This window comes from Leucoraja erinacea, chromosome 29 (assembly GCF_028641065.1).
Source record: "Leucoraja erinacea ecotype New England chromosome 29, Leri_hhj_1, whole genome shotgun sequence".
NCBI classification, from domain to species: domain Eukaryota; kingdom Metazoa; phylum Chordata; class Chondrichthyes; order Rajiformes; family Rajidae; genus Leucoraja; species Leucoraja erinaceus.
The window spans coordinates 5,961,736-5,976,356 of NC_073405.1; the positions used below are offsets into that span (position 1 = coordinate 5,961,736).

The 14,621-nt window shown below is 47.5% G+C and overlaps 1 protein-coding gene across 1 annotated transcript in view; it reads left to right on the top strand.

The window, feature by feature from the left end:
- The window catches only part of LOC129711062 (phospholipid-transporting ATPase ABCA1-like), a 136,899-nt gene that overhangs the window by 108,550 nt on the left and 13,728 nt on the right, over positions 1-14,621 (top strand). Inside the window, exons 34-41 of the mRNA XM_055658424.1 lie at positions 2,854-2,959; positions 4,272-4,346; positions 5,851-6,020; positions 6,631-6,808; positions 8,652-8,767; positions 8,905-9,049; positions 11,298-11,421; positions 13,128-13,257. Of these exons, the coding sequence (XP_055514399.1) occupies positions 2,854-2,959; positions 4,272-4,346; positions 5,851-6,020; positions 6,631-6,808; positions 8,652-8,767; positions 8,905-9,049; positions 11,298-11,421; positions 13,128-13,257 (1,044 nt within the window). The remainder of the gene's footprint in view (positions 1-2,853; positions 2,960-4,271; positions 4,347-5,850; positions 6,021-6,630; positions 6,809-8,651; positions 8,768-8,904; positions 9,050-11,297; positions 11,422-13,127; positions 13,258-14,621) is intronic.

Below are 14,621 nucleotides of genomic sequence, written 5' to 3' on the forward strand. Positions count from 1 at the left end.
CTAGATAGGGCTCTTAAAGATAGTGGAGTCAGGGGATATGGGGAGGTGGCAGGAACGGGGGTACTGATTGGGGATGATCAGCCACGATCACATTGGGAATGGCTCGAAGGGCGAATGGCCTACTCCTGCACCTATTGTCTATTGTCCCAAATTCCTTGGTTTGTATCTTGACGTTAAATGTCATCGGACTATTGACTAAGCCTCATGAAACCATGTGAAGGAAGGCAGCGCAGATGCTGGTTTACGCCAAGGATAGACACAAAATGCAAGGGTTACTCAGTGGGACAGGCAGCATCTTTGGAGAGAAGGAATGGGTGACGTTTCTGGTCTAGACCCTTATCCTCATCCCTTTTGTCTTTCTCATGGAAATATGTAGATAGGGAGGCCTCACCAAACCATATTTTTCTGTGCAGTCAGGGAAAGAGATACTGGGGGAAATTGCATAGTTACGCTCAAAGAATATCTGGGAATAGCGAGGCACAAACTACACAGCAAACCTGCCAGTTTCTGAAAGAGTGACTCAGCAAGCTGATGATTAATATCATAAACAGTGCCTATTTAGTTTGCAGATACAGCATGGAAACAGGCCCTTCGCCCACCGAGTCCATGTAAACCAGGGGGTGTCAAACTCACTGCCCGCGGGCCGGATGCGGCCCGCGAAGGGGTCCAGTCAGGCCCGCGGGATGATGCCAGAACGGGCTTCGGCTATCCGCGATCGGGCTGCGATCGTGCATACATGGCGCGCATGAAAGTCGCATTTTGCCCGTGGCCTAAAATGAGTTCAAATGAGTTTGACACCCCTGATGTAAACCTTCGATCGCCCGTTCACGATAGTTCTGTTTTTGCTTCCACTCCCTGCACACTCCCAGTAGGCGGCGCGGCTCTGGCCAGCAGCGGCCTCTGCAGCCTGTCCGCGTTTTTATTATTTTTTGTCTGTGTTTTTATGTAGTTTTTGTTATTTTATGTTGGGGTGTGTGTGTGGGGGGGTGGGGGTGGGGGGGGGGGGGGGGGGGGACTTTTTGAATCTCTCCCTGCACTGGAGACCCGACCTTTTCTCGTCGGGTCTCAGGTGTCGTTGAGGCCGCAACGAGGAGCGGCCTCCAACGGGAAGAAGCCGGGGACTCAGGTGCCGACTCACCTCACCGTCGCGGAGCTGGCCGAGTCCGGAGCGGTGGAGCAGCGCTGCTGCTGCTGCTGCTGCTACCGGAGAGTCGGAGGCTCCAACGACAGGTCTGTGGACGGCGGCGCCGGGAGCCCATGGCTCCCTGGGGGGAGACCGCTTTTCGGGGCTCTGCAACGGCGACTTCTCCCGCCCGAGTTGCGGGGTCGAAGAGCTCCTGGAGCGGGGCCTACATCACTGCCCCGCGCGGCTGGAATGGCCGCGGACTCTGCGAGCGCACACCGGGGGCTCTAACACCAAGACCCGGTGTGCGACCTCGCACCACCCGGCGTGGCTTTAATGGCCGCGGGACAATCGCCATCGCCAGCCGGGGCTATGACTTTGACTCTGACATCGGGGGGGGGGAGAGTGCAGTGGAGAGATAAGTTTATTTGGCCTTCCGTCACAGCTATGTGATGGATGTTTATGTTAAATGTAATTATGTTGTGTCTGGGGTCTATTTGTGTGTAATGTATGGCTGCAGAAACGGCATTTCGTTTGGACCTCCAGGGGTCCAAATGACAATTAAATTGACTCTTGAACATTAGGGGCAACTGTACAGAGACCTATTAATCCACAAACCTACGGTAGACAGAAATGCTGGAGAAACTCAGCGGGTGAGGCAGCATCGCAGATGCTGCCTCACCCGCTGAGTTTCTCCAGCATTTTTGTCTACCTTCGATTTTCCAGCATCTGCAGCCCCTTCTCAAACAAACCACAAACCTACACGACTTTGTCCTTTCATAGACACTGAATGGCAAGTCACCATCCCTGCGTGTTATTCTGTTTCCTTCAATTTTGATCTTTTGCAATGTTTTCTTTTTTGCTCGATGTATTTTTAAAAAATCTGTAAACTGTGTAACTGACGTATAAGTGGGTGCATTGTGATGTGAGGTGAATGAAAGGAGCCTCCTTGTTCTGCTTAGGAAAGGGCCGATTAGGAAAGGGGGAGATGCAACGAGACCTGGGTGTCATGGTACACCAGTCATTGAAAATAGGCATGCAGGTGCAGCAGGCAGTGAAGAAGGCGAATGGTATGTTAGCATTCATAGCAAAAGGATTTGATTATAGGAGCAGGGAGGTTCCACTGCAGTTGTACAGGGTCTTGGTGAGACCACACCTGGAGTATTGCGTACAGTTTTGGTCTCCAAATCTGAGGAAAGACATTCTTGCCATAGAGGGAGTACAGAGAAGGTTCACCTGACTGATTCCTGGGATGTCAGGACTTTCATATGAAGAAAGACTGGATAGACTCTGCTTGTACTCGCTAGAATCTAGAAGATTGAGGGGCGGGATCTTATAGAAACTTACAAAATTCTTAAGGGGTTGGACAGGCTAGATGCAGGAAGATTGTTCCCGATGTTGGGGAAGTCCAGAACAAGGGGTCACAGTTTAAGGATAAGGGGGAAATCTTTTAGGACCGAGATGAGGAAAATATTTTTCACACAGAGAGTGGTGAATTTGTGGAATTCTCTGCCACAGAAGGTAGTTCAGTCCAGTTCATTGGCTATGTTTAAGAGAGAGTTAGATGTGGCTCTTGTGGTTAAAGGGATCAGAGGGGATGGAGAGAAGGCAGGTACATGATACTGAGTTGGATGATCAGCCATGATCATATTGAATGGCGATGCAGGCTCGAAGGGCCGAATGGCCTCTACTCCTGCACCTATTTTCTATGTTTCTATGTTCTTTTGTAGGTACGGAGGATTCTCCTTTGGAGCTCGGAGTTCTCAGATTTTGCCTTCACTGAATGAAGTTAACAGCTCCATTATCGAGATCAGGGCACGGCTCAACGTTACAAAGGTACTGAAGTTTATGAATAAGTTTATTGGCCAAGTATTCACATACAAGGAATTTGCCTTGTTGCTCAGCCCGCAAGTGACAACATGGCATACAGTGACACACAAAACATTAAACATTAATAACACACTGGTTTAAATCTCAATGTCGAAAAACAAGGAACTGTGGATGCAGATAAATGCAAAGTGCTGGAGTGACTCAGCGGGTCAGGCAGCATCTCGGCAGAGAAAGGATGGGTGACGTTTCACGTCAGGACCTTTCCACGGACTTTCAGATTTTCATTCTGAAGAAGAGTCCCGACCCAAAACGTCACCTATTCCTTTTTCTCCAGAGATGCTGCCTGACCTGCTGAGTTACTCCAGCACATTGTGTCTATCTTTGGTGTAAGCCTTGTCCTTTTGTTTCAATGGGGCCTTCTGCAAGTTAGTAGCAGAGAGTCACGATCGCCAGTCTCTGAAAATACCGAGGGCTGGCTGCTCCACAGAGGGGTCTTTACGACAAAGGCAGTATGGGCTGCTGGTTTAGTTTAGAGACCCAGTGCGGAAACAGGCCCTTCGGCCCACCGAGTCTGCACCGATCAGCGATCCCCGCACATTAACACCACCCTACACACACTAAGGACAATTTTACATTTCCACCAAGCCAATTAACCTACAGACTTGTATGTCTTTGGAGCTTGGGAAGAAACTGAAGATCTCGGAGGAAACCCACACAGGTCACGGGGAGAACGTACAAACTCCGTACTGACGAGCGCATAAATCCATGATCAAGCAGCAGAATTTGGTCCACTCCATCATTCAATCATGGCTGATCTATCTTTCCTCCCCCCCCCCCCCCCCCCCCCCCCCCCCCCCCCCCACCCCATTATCCTGCCTTCTCCCCATAACCTCTGCCTCCCGTACTAATCAGGAATCGGCCAATCCCTGCCTTAAAAATACCCAATGACTTGGTGTCCACAGCCTTCTATGGCAATGAATTCCACAGATTCCCCGACCTCTGACTAAAGAAATTCCTCCTCGTCTTCCTAAAGGCACACACATTTATTCTGAGGCTGTGGCCTCTGGTCCTAGACTCTCCCACTAGTGGAAACATCCTCTCCACATCCACCCTATCCAGGCTTTCCAGGTAAGTTTCAATGAAGTTTGTCCATCCACATCTTCCCCCCACCATCCCTTTCTGCTTTCCGCAAGAGCTACTCGGTCTGTGACTTCCTGGTTCTTTTATTCAACTCTGGCTATCAGTGTTACGGTTATTTTTGTAGTCGATGTATTTATTTCTTAAACAATTAATCTTGTGTGTGTTCTCTCTGTTTCAGGGGAGCTCCACGGACCGCTTGCTGGGTAGCATGACGAAGTTTATTAAAGGACTAAGCACTAAAAACAATGTCAAAGTAGGTCTGAAAGATTTTGATCAATATTTGCACGAGTCTGTGCACCTGACTGGTATTTAGACCATAGGAACGTGCCCACCCCAGGAACTTGCCTGGGGCCGACAATATCTGTGCTGGATAGGGTTGCCAACTGTCCCGTATTAGCCGGGACATCCCGTAAATTGGTTTGCCCCATGCGGGACCGCCCTTGTCCCGTATTTGACTGCTACTACTTGGTTCGAGGTGACTGTCGGATCCCGTCCCAACGTAGTGCAGCCCATGGAGTGCAGCAGCAGCACCTCGCCTGTGGCCCCGTAGGCCGGCCAGCTCTCGGACCCTCGCTTACCGCCGACACCACCACCCCTCCTTCTCGTGGCCGATCAGCGGTTCATGAGTTGGTTGGGGCACCGGACTTTGCGTGCAGCAGAACACAAAGCCCAGCCGGCGGGCCAGCTGAGGAGTGTTGGCATGGGCCGCTCGAAGCCGCGTTCAAAGTCTGGCGCCCAGTGCCCGGGCCAAAACTCCTCAGCTGGCCCGCCGGCTGGACTTTGTGTGCAGTCCAGCACCCGGGCCAACTCATCATTCACCCCCCCCAGCCACGGCTGAGTCGGTCAACGAATTGCCTTATTTTGATCTTTTATCCCTTATTTGGAAGTTAGAAAGTTGGCAACCCTAGTGCCAAATATGATGCCCAGTTAAACTGATCTCGTGGGCCTGTACGTGATCCATATCCCTCTATTTCCTTGCACTTTTAAGCCCATTATATCTCAAAAAGTGACCACCTCACACTGCAGTTTTAGTTTAGTTTAGAGATACTGGGTGGAAACAGGCCCTTCGGCCCATCGAATCCACGCCGACCCGCATACTACACATACTCCCGCATGCACCAGGGACAATTTACAATGATACAACGCCATCTAACCTACAAACCTGTACATCTTTGGGGTTTGGGAGGGAACCGAAGCACCTGGAGAAAACCCATGCAGGTCTCACGGTGAGTACGTACAAACGCCGTACAGACAGCACCTGTAGTCAGGATCGAACCTGGGTCTCTGGTGCTGTGAGGCAGCGATTCTACTGCTGCTCCACCGTGCCGCCCTTTTGCTTTGGAGCTGCATGTTTAGAAAATGCCTTCTAACTTGCAAGCTTCCCTTCAGGCAAATCAGTGCAGGATAGAGACAGTCACAGAGGATGAAGTGACCGTGTTAAATTAAGAATGGGGAGAGCTTCTTATGGACCGGAGTTTGCACGTTCTCCCTGTGACCACGTGGGTTTTCTCCGGGTGCTCGGGTTTCCTCCCACATCACAAACACGTGCAGGTTTGCAAGTTAATTGGCTCCTGCAAATTGTCCACAGTGTGTGGGGCGATCACTGGTTGGCTGTGGGGCTGAAGGGCCTGCTTCCGCAATCTAAAATCTCTATAAGAAACACGACATGATGTACAGAAGCAACAAAGTTATTTCATTCGGAGACGATAGAATACTCCTGAACTAATAGAAAGAACATTTTCCTCTGTCCTGCGCAGGTGTGGTTCAACAATAAGGGTTGGCACGCGATGGTGAGCTTTGTGAATGTCATGAATAACGCCGTGCTGAGAGCAAACCTTCCTCCGGGAAAAGATGCAAAAATGTTTGGGATCACAGCCTACAACCACCCCCTCAACCTCACCAAAGAACAGCTCTCTGAAGTTGCTTTGTAAGTAGTGGTAACGCCCATAAGTATATTTAAATACTGCCAAAGACAGGCTGGAGTGACTCAACAGGTCAGGCAGCATCTCTGGAGGAAAGTAATGGGTGACGTTTCAGGTCAGAACCCTTCTTGAGTTGACCCTCATCCGAATAAGTTGGGTCGTAAGGTCATAAATGATAGGAACAGAATTAGGACCGTTCGGCCCATCAAGTCAACTCCGCCATCCAATCACGGCTGATCTATCTCCCCCTCCTAACCCCATTCTCCTGCCTTCTCCCCATAACCCCTGACACCCGCACTGATCAATTGGGGTATCCCACCTCTAATCCTTGTCCAACAACAACCATGGCCTCCGAGCACCTATAAGTGTCCTTAGTGTGTGTGTGTGTATGTGTAGGATATTGTTGGTGTGCGGGCCTGAACGAAACTAAACACCACAGAAGCAAGCGATTGATTGGAAATTCACCAGTTAGGAACTCACAAATGTTTTCTTTTTTGTCATTTTTTATTCATTTGTCAGTTTTCTATAGTTTTGCAGCTTAAGAAAAAAGTGGTAACTGGAGTTACTGCTCGCTCGGCGGCATGCTGCTAACACGGACTCTGCTTCTTCCTGCAGGATGGCCACCTCTGTTGACGTGCTGGTCTCCATCTGTGTTATCTTCGCCATGTCCTTTGTGCCGGCCAGCTTTGTGCTCTTCCTCATCGAGGAGCGGGTCAGCAAGGCCAAGCACCTGCAGTTTGTTAGCGGAGTGAAACCTGGTATTTACTGGCTTGCCAACTTTGCCTGGGACATGGTAAATACAACAGTTGTACAGCTTAGTCTATTTGTCCGAGGTACAGTGAAAAGCTTTTTTGTTACTTGCTATCCAGTCAGCAGAAAGACAACACATGATTACAATCGATCCATGTATCCAGTGTATAGATACATGATAAGGGAATAATGTTTAGTGCAAGGTAAAGCCAGCAAAGTCCGATCAAGGATAGTCCGAGGGTCACCAAATAGGTAGTTTGAAATGTTAAGCAATACCGCATGTTGCAAAACAGTCCTGTGCGCTGTATTTAAAGGATGAGTTCACAAACCGGAGCACCCGGAGAAAACCCACACGGTCACAGGGAGAATGTGCAAACGTTGTACAGACAGCACCCAGGGTCAGGATCGAACCTGGGTCTCTGGCGCTGTGAGGCAGCAACTCTACGGCTGCGCCACCGTGCCATCCTGGTAAAGTTTAAGAAGGAACTGCAGACGCTGGAAAAATCGAAGGTAGACAAAAATGCTGGAGAAACTCAGCGGGTGAGGCAGCATCTATGGAGCGAAGGAATAGGTGACGTTTCGGGAACCGAAACGTCACCTATTCCTTCGCTCCATAGATGCTGCCCCACCCGATGAGTTTCTCCAGCATTTTTGTCTACCAGGTGATTTTTGTAAAATCCTTTTCTGATACGGTTGACAAATGACTCTTTGCTTTGTGTGACACGACTATGAAAGGATGAAATGACTCTGGTAGAGCACGTGGCAGGATAAAGTAGCAATGTTACAACATTTTGAGATTTAAAAAATCAAGTCTGTAATTTATCCCATCAGATAAAGCATAATAAGAAGTTTAATTTGACACCTAATTCACTTTCATATCTTCAGTATTAAAAAAGTTATGACCATTTTCATACTCGGAAATTAGCATCTTGTTCCCTATTGCTTTTCCATTGACTTAATACAAAAGCTGTGATCGAGGACAGTCAAAAGCCCATAACTTTCTTAAAAATTAAGAGAACTGAAATAAATTTTCAGTTATTATAGATTGAAGCATTCTGAAACTAATATGAAACAATCTTACTTGGGTGACGAAATTAAAGCATATAATTAGTTAGTCACCTAATTGTAGCTAATTACAAAATTCAATTACTAGATCTAAACATCTATCAATTTCTTAAGAATAGATTAATATTTTTAAATAGCCTAAGTGTCCAAATAACATTCACACAAGAATTCACAATATAACATAATTTTTAAATCTCATTGTCATGAATTTATAGGCCAAATGGAAGGAATTTAGTGTTTAATACCTGTAAATTAATGGCCATGCGAGTGGGTTTTTCTGGAACGCGATCAATTGGAACGTTGCGGTCGCGGTGAATCTAAACCCCATATCGGCAGGAAAAATACTGCCGGTTCGTACGAGGGAAGAAAATCACCCTTTCGCAACGTAAAATGTGAATTAAAGGTATCTTAAGGAGCACTTTTATACATAAAATAAACGGCTTTCCTTTACCTGCCCCGTACGTGAAATCCGTCCCCGTTGACGGCTTTAGAAGCTGATTTTAAAATTACTCCAGCGCTGAACTTGTCGGGCGATTTAAAAAAAATAAAAATAAAAAAATAAAATATGCAGAACGGCCGTCGGAACAATTCTTCAGCAAAAGCTTGCACTCCAACGAAATATAACCCAGATCAAGGTAGGAGAAACCCGCGTTTTAACACCGCCCCCCCCCCCCCTCAAAGGCGCCAAAATCGCGCACACGGCCAGTGGCAGAATTGCAGCGCCGCTGAAGGTAAGTATTGTAATGTACCTAGAGAAAGCATTTATTGAATTGCTCTTTGATGAGGAGGACAGACCAATAACCAGTTCCACTTCTTTCCAGTGTAATTACGCAGTTCCCGCGACAATGGTCGTTATTATCTTCATCTGCTTCCAACAAAAGTCTTACGTGTCTGCCTCCAACCTGCCCGCGCTCGTCCTCTTGCTCTTCCTCTACGGGTGAGTAGGAGCTCAGCGTTTGCCTGCTCTGCGCCCGCGCCTGCCATTGAATTTTGTTGAAAAATCATCAGTGGATCCTCCAGCGATTCCTCGTGCGGAAACTTGGTTTCACGTGTGTTGATTCTGTTCCCCCTTAGGTGGTCCATCACCCCCCTCATGTATCCAGCCTCGTTTTTGTTCAGCATCCCCAGCACAGCGTACGTGGTGTTAACCTGCGTTAACCTGTTCATCGGCATCAATGGCAGCGTGGCCACGTTTGTCCTGGAGCTCTTCACAGACAAAGTAAGGTCAAGTCAAGTCACTTTTATTTCTATAGTTTGTTTCCTCTTTACTATCGCCTCTCATCAATTCAAGATGGAAATGGTGCAGAGAGGATTTACGAGGATGTTGTAAGGGCCTGAGCCATGGGGAGAGTTTAAGCAGCCGAATCTATTCCTTGGAGTGCAGGAGGGGGCTGAGTGGGCGATCTTATAGCGGTGTACAAAACCATGAGAGGAATGGATTGGGTAGATGCACAGAGTCTCTTGCCCAGAGTAGGGAGAGCCAAGAACCAGAGTCAAGTCAAGTCATTTTTATTTCTACAGCACATTTGAAAAAACAACTCTCGTTGCTTTACATTGGTGGAGGTACTAACGTTATACAACAGTGGTTCATAGATTAAGTACATCCATAAATACATACATATAGCCCTCCCTCAGAGGATGTCAAGAAAGGCTTGAGAGTAAAGATGAGTTTTAAGTCTCGACTTGAAGGAGTCGATGGAGGGGGCAGTTCTGATGGGAAGGGGGATGCTGCTGTTCCACAGTCTAGGAGCTGCAACCGCAAAGGCACGGTCGCCCCTGAGCTTATGCCTAGACCGCGGAATGTTCAGTAACCCCAAGTCGGCCGATCTGAGGGACCTGGAGGTGGTGTAGAAACATAGAAACATAGAAAATAGGTGCAGGAGTAGGCCATTCGGCCCTTCGAGCCTGCACCGCCACTCAATATGATCATGGCTGATCATCCATCTCAGTATCCCGTAGCTGCCTTCTCTCCATACCCTTAGCCACAAGGGCCACATCTAACTCCCTCTTAAATATAGCCAATGAACTGGCCTCGACTACCCTCTGTGGCAGAGAGTTCCAGAGATTCACCACTCTCTGTGTGAAACAAGTTCTTCTCATCTCGGTTTTCAAGGATTTCCCCCTTATCCTTAAGCTGTGACCCCTTGTCCTGGACTTCCCCAACATCGGGAACAATCTTCCTGCATCTAGCCTGTCCAACCCCTTAAGAATTTTGTAAGTGGTGGGTAAGCAGACCTCTGATGTAGGTGGGGCCAAGCCCGTTAAGGGCTTTGTAAACATAAAGAAGGATCTTGAAATTTATACGGAACCGCACAGGGAGCCAGTGGAGAGAGGCCAGAATCGGGGTGATGTGCTCCCTTTTTCGGGTGCCCGTTTCTCCTGCCCTAGAGCATTATTCAGCAATTATAATCGAAGGCCGGTGTAATTTATTGATGACGTGGTGTTCTGCCATTGCGTTCACTAACTTATCCAATGTATATGGGCTACACAATGGGAGAATTACGGCGCCAGAGTCCCGGGTTTCGATCCTGTCTGTGCGGAGTTTGTCCGTTCTCCCTGTGACCGTGTGGGTTTTCTCCAGCTGCTCTGGGTTTCCGCCCACATTCCAAAGAATGCAGGTTTGTAGGTTAACAGGCATTGGTAAAATTGTAAATTGTCCCTAACGTGTAGAACCGTGTTTGTGTACGGGCTGATCGCTGGGTCAGCACGGAATCGGTGGGCTGAAGGGTCTGTTTCCACGATGTATCTCTAAAGTCTAAAGTACTGAGGAGAATGTGGGAGATCCCGGAGTCCATACAGGGAACAATGGATACAGTACACCGACCCACAGAGTGGTGGTCAGCTCTTCACATTCACCCGGTAAACAGCGATGCTAGCCGGAACAGCACAGGAATTAATTCCTTTCTATTCCGTGGCATTTCACGATTAGCATCCGACTGCATCGCCTTGCTGGGTGCAAAATAACTTGGTTTCTTTTTTTTTACGTGAAGGAGAACACATTGAATAATTCAGATGAGCAGCATACAGGCCACAGTCTTAGAATAAAGGGGAGGCCATTTAAGGCTTGAGGTGAGAAAAAACATTTTCACCCAGAGAGTTGTGAATTTGTGGAATTCCCTGCCACAGAGGGCAGTGGAGGCCAAGTCACTGGATGGATTTAAGAGAGAGTTAGATAGAGCTCTAGGGGCTAGTGGAGTCAAGGGATATGGGGAGAAGGCAGGCATGGGTTATTGATAGGGGACGATTGCAATGAATGGTGGTGCTGGCTCGAAGGGCCGAATGGCCTCCCCTGCACCTATTTTCTATGTTTCTAAGTGTAAACCGACAATGAGACGCAATCCCTTCCCCACTCGGAGAAACGTCAGCAGCCTCACACCCAATACAACCATTGAATCAATGCTCGCGAAATGTGACGGGAAATATATTTATATTTTCACTGGGTGTTTATTTCCTCTCCCTCTCTGCAGAAATTGAATGATGTCAATCGAATCCTGAAGAAAGTTTTCCTCATTTTTCCGCATTTCTGTCTGGGTCGAGGACTGATCGACATGGTGAAGAACCAAGCCATGGCTGATGCCTTGGAGAGGTTTGGTCAGTACTTGTTTCTAATGGTCTTCTGGAGTCTAGTCCGCCCACTTCTGCTTCTGTTCAGTTGAGTTTGTTGTCACGTGTACCGAGGTACAGTGAAAAGCTTTTGTTGCGTGCTAACCAGTCAGCAGAAAGACAACACATGATTCCAGTCGACCCATTTACTTCAATTCCCCATCCCATTCCCACACAGACCTTTCTGTCCTAGGCCTCCTCCGTTGTCAGAGTGAGGCTAACCGCAAATTGGAGGAACAGCATCTCATATTTTGCTTGGGCAACTTACAGCCTGAATATTGATTTCTCTAACTTCAGATAGCATTGGCTCCCCCTCCCCCTCCCCCTCCCCCCCTCTCAATTTTTTTTTCAATTTAAAAGCTTTATTGGCATGATAAAAACATTGTTATATTGCCAAAGTATAAAACATGTAATACATATTTAAAATGCATAAGTATAAATACAAGTATACAGTGCATGGATAAATATGTCCCTGTACATAAACTCGCAATAGGCCGATAGCCCTTTATTGATTGTTACATGTTCTTGCAACTGTAAGCAGTACAACACAACACAAGGGCAAGTTTAGCAATTCAATATTAATTTCCTAGTGTCAGTTAATGTCATTTTAGTGTGTGCGTACATATGTGCATGTTGGTCCTCTCCCTCTCCCTCTCCCTTTGTATGCTCCCCTTGCGTCCCATGTCTGCATGTACAAGTTGCTCAGAGTTAACAGCAGAGAAAGCGACCATTCGGTCCAGTCAGCCATTCTGTCAACTTCAGCATTTCCTCATTCTAATTGCATCTTTTGGGGGTAATATGCTGGCGTGGGTTAAGAATTGGTAAACTGACTGAGATCAGGCCAGGAATACCTAGGTCATTCTTGGGCTTGGAAACTGTCCAAAAGGTGTTACATGGATTATCGCGAATCTGTTCACCATCTATTCAATCTGTTGAATGAGGAATCCTGTGTAGTGTAACTCGTTTTATTGATGGTGTAAAAATAGGCAGTAGTGGGACTGTGAAGAGGATGTGGGAAAATGTTCCTTTAGAAAGGAGATGCGATGAGAATTTTTTTCAATTCAGAGGGTGGTGAATCTGTGGAATTCATTGCCACACACGGCGGTGGAGGCCAAGTCATTGGGTATTTTTAAGGCGGACATTGACGGGTTCTTGATTAGTACGGGTGTCGGGTGTTATGGGGAGAAGGCAGGAGAATGAGGTTGAGAGGGAAAGGGCGGCAGTATGGCAGAGCAGTAGAGCTACCGCCTTACAGTGCCAGAGACTACGGGCGCTGTCTGTACTGAGTTTGCACGTTCTCCCCGTGACCTGCGTGGGTTTTCTCCAAGATCTTCGGTTTCCTCCCACACTCCAAAGACGTACCGGTTTGTAGGTTAATTGACTTGGTATAAATGTAAAATTGTCCCTGGTGTGTCTAGGGTGGTGTTAATGTGCGGGGATCGCTGTTTGGTGATGACTCGGTGGGTGGAAGGACCAGTTTCTGCCCTGTATCTTCCGCCATGATTGAATGGTATAGTACACTCAGTGGGCTGAATGGCCTATTTCTGCTTCTATGTCTTATGGTCTTATGGCTGGGGGTTACCACACTCTGATATTTATAACACATCATTCTGGTTCTATGAAAGTCGTGTAAGTTGGTTTGACGATGACCTGGGAATTTCCACCTGAACGTTGGCGATGTGTCTTCCTTGCAGGAGAGAAGCAGTTTGTGTCTCCGCTGTGCTGGGACCTGGTGGGGAAGAACATGTTTGCCATGGCTGTCCAGGGGGCCGTCTTCTTTCTCTTCACCATTCTGCTGCAGTACAAGTTCTTCGTCAAAATGAGGTGAGATTATCTTCTGCGGGATTAAAAATTTGCTGCAAAATCCCATCCTGATGAAAGAATAACCCAAGGAGGCCCTCTTGTGGTGCAGCCAGCTTGTCCCAGTTCTGCTCAAGATTTGACTTGTGTAATTCCACAGCAACAAAACGTGGCATCGTGTTAAACTTTTAAACGTTAAAAACTAAATGTGTCCTGTGTAACTGGAGTGTGAGAGAATATTGCTGACTCGGGGACAGATGTATGTTTAATACTGTAGTCGTAGTTTAGTTTAGAGATGCAGGAACAGGCCCTTCGGCCCACCGAGTCCGCACCGACCAGCGATGCCCGCACACTAACACTACCCTACACACACCGGGGACAATTTTACATTTATGCCAAGCCGATTAATCCAGAAACCCGTACGTCTTTGGAGAGTGGGAGGTAACCGAAGATGTCGGAGATAAACCACGCAGGTCACGGGGAGAACGTGCAAACTCCGTACAGACAAGCACCCGTAGTCAGGATCGAACTCCTTATCTCTGGCGCTGTAAGACAGTAGCTCTAGCTCTATGCTGCCCAGTGTCAGTACAGTTTATTGTCACGTGTACCGAGGTACAGTGAAAAGCTTTTGTTGTGTGCTTAACCAGTCAGCTGCAAGACAATACATGATTACAATCGAGCCATTTACACTGAATAGATACATGAGAAGGGAAGTCAGAGTTAAAGTAAGAAGTGCTGTTGCAGGAGTAGAGATTTAAGAGTGTGGAACGATTGTAATATGTGACTGTAGACCTGCTTCTGTGGCTAGCACGCATATAGTCGCCTGAGTTAGGTGCCTTCTAGCATAGACATAGACTTTCATAGTTTGTAATGGGTGTGGAATAAGACTAGCATATTCTGCAAAAGATGCTTCAAGGAAAGTATAACCCCATGCCTCCAAAAATGTCAGAGCGAATGTGTGCTTTCCAAATAGGAGGTAGACAAAAATGCTGGAGAAACTCAGCGGGCAAGGCAGCGCAGATTCTATGGAGCGAAGGAATAGGTGACGTTTCGTAGAATGTGAAGGAAGGTAATGTCGCCTGTTCCTTCTCCACAGAGATGCCGCCTGTCCCGCTGAGTTACTCCAGCATTTTGTGTTTACCTTCGATTTTAACCAACATCTGCAGTTCTTTCCTACACATTATACCCATCATGGATTGTATCCCAGTGTAGGGTCTCGACCCGAAACGTCACCAATTCCTTCATGCCATAGATGCTGCCTCACCTGCTGAGTTTCTCCAGCATTTTTTTGTCTGCCTTCGATTTCTCCAGCATCTGCAGTTCTTTCTTAAATATTTCATGTACATTCCAAATGATCCTTCAGCGAGGCAAACGGAGGTTAAAAGCGC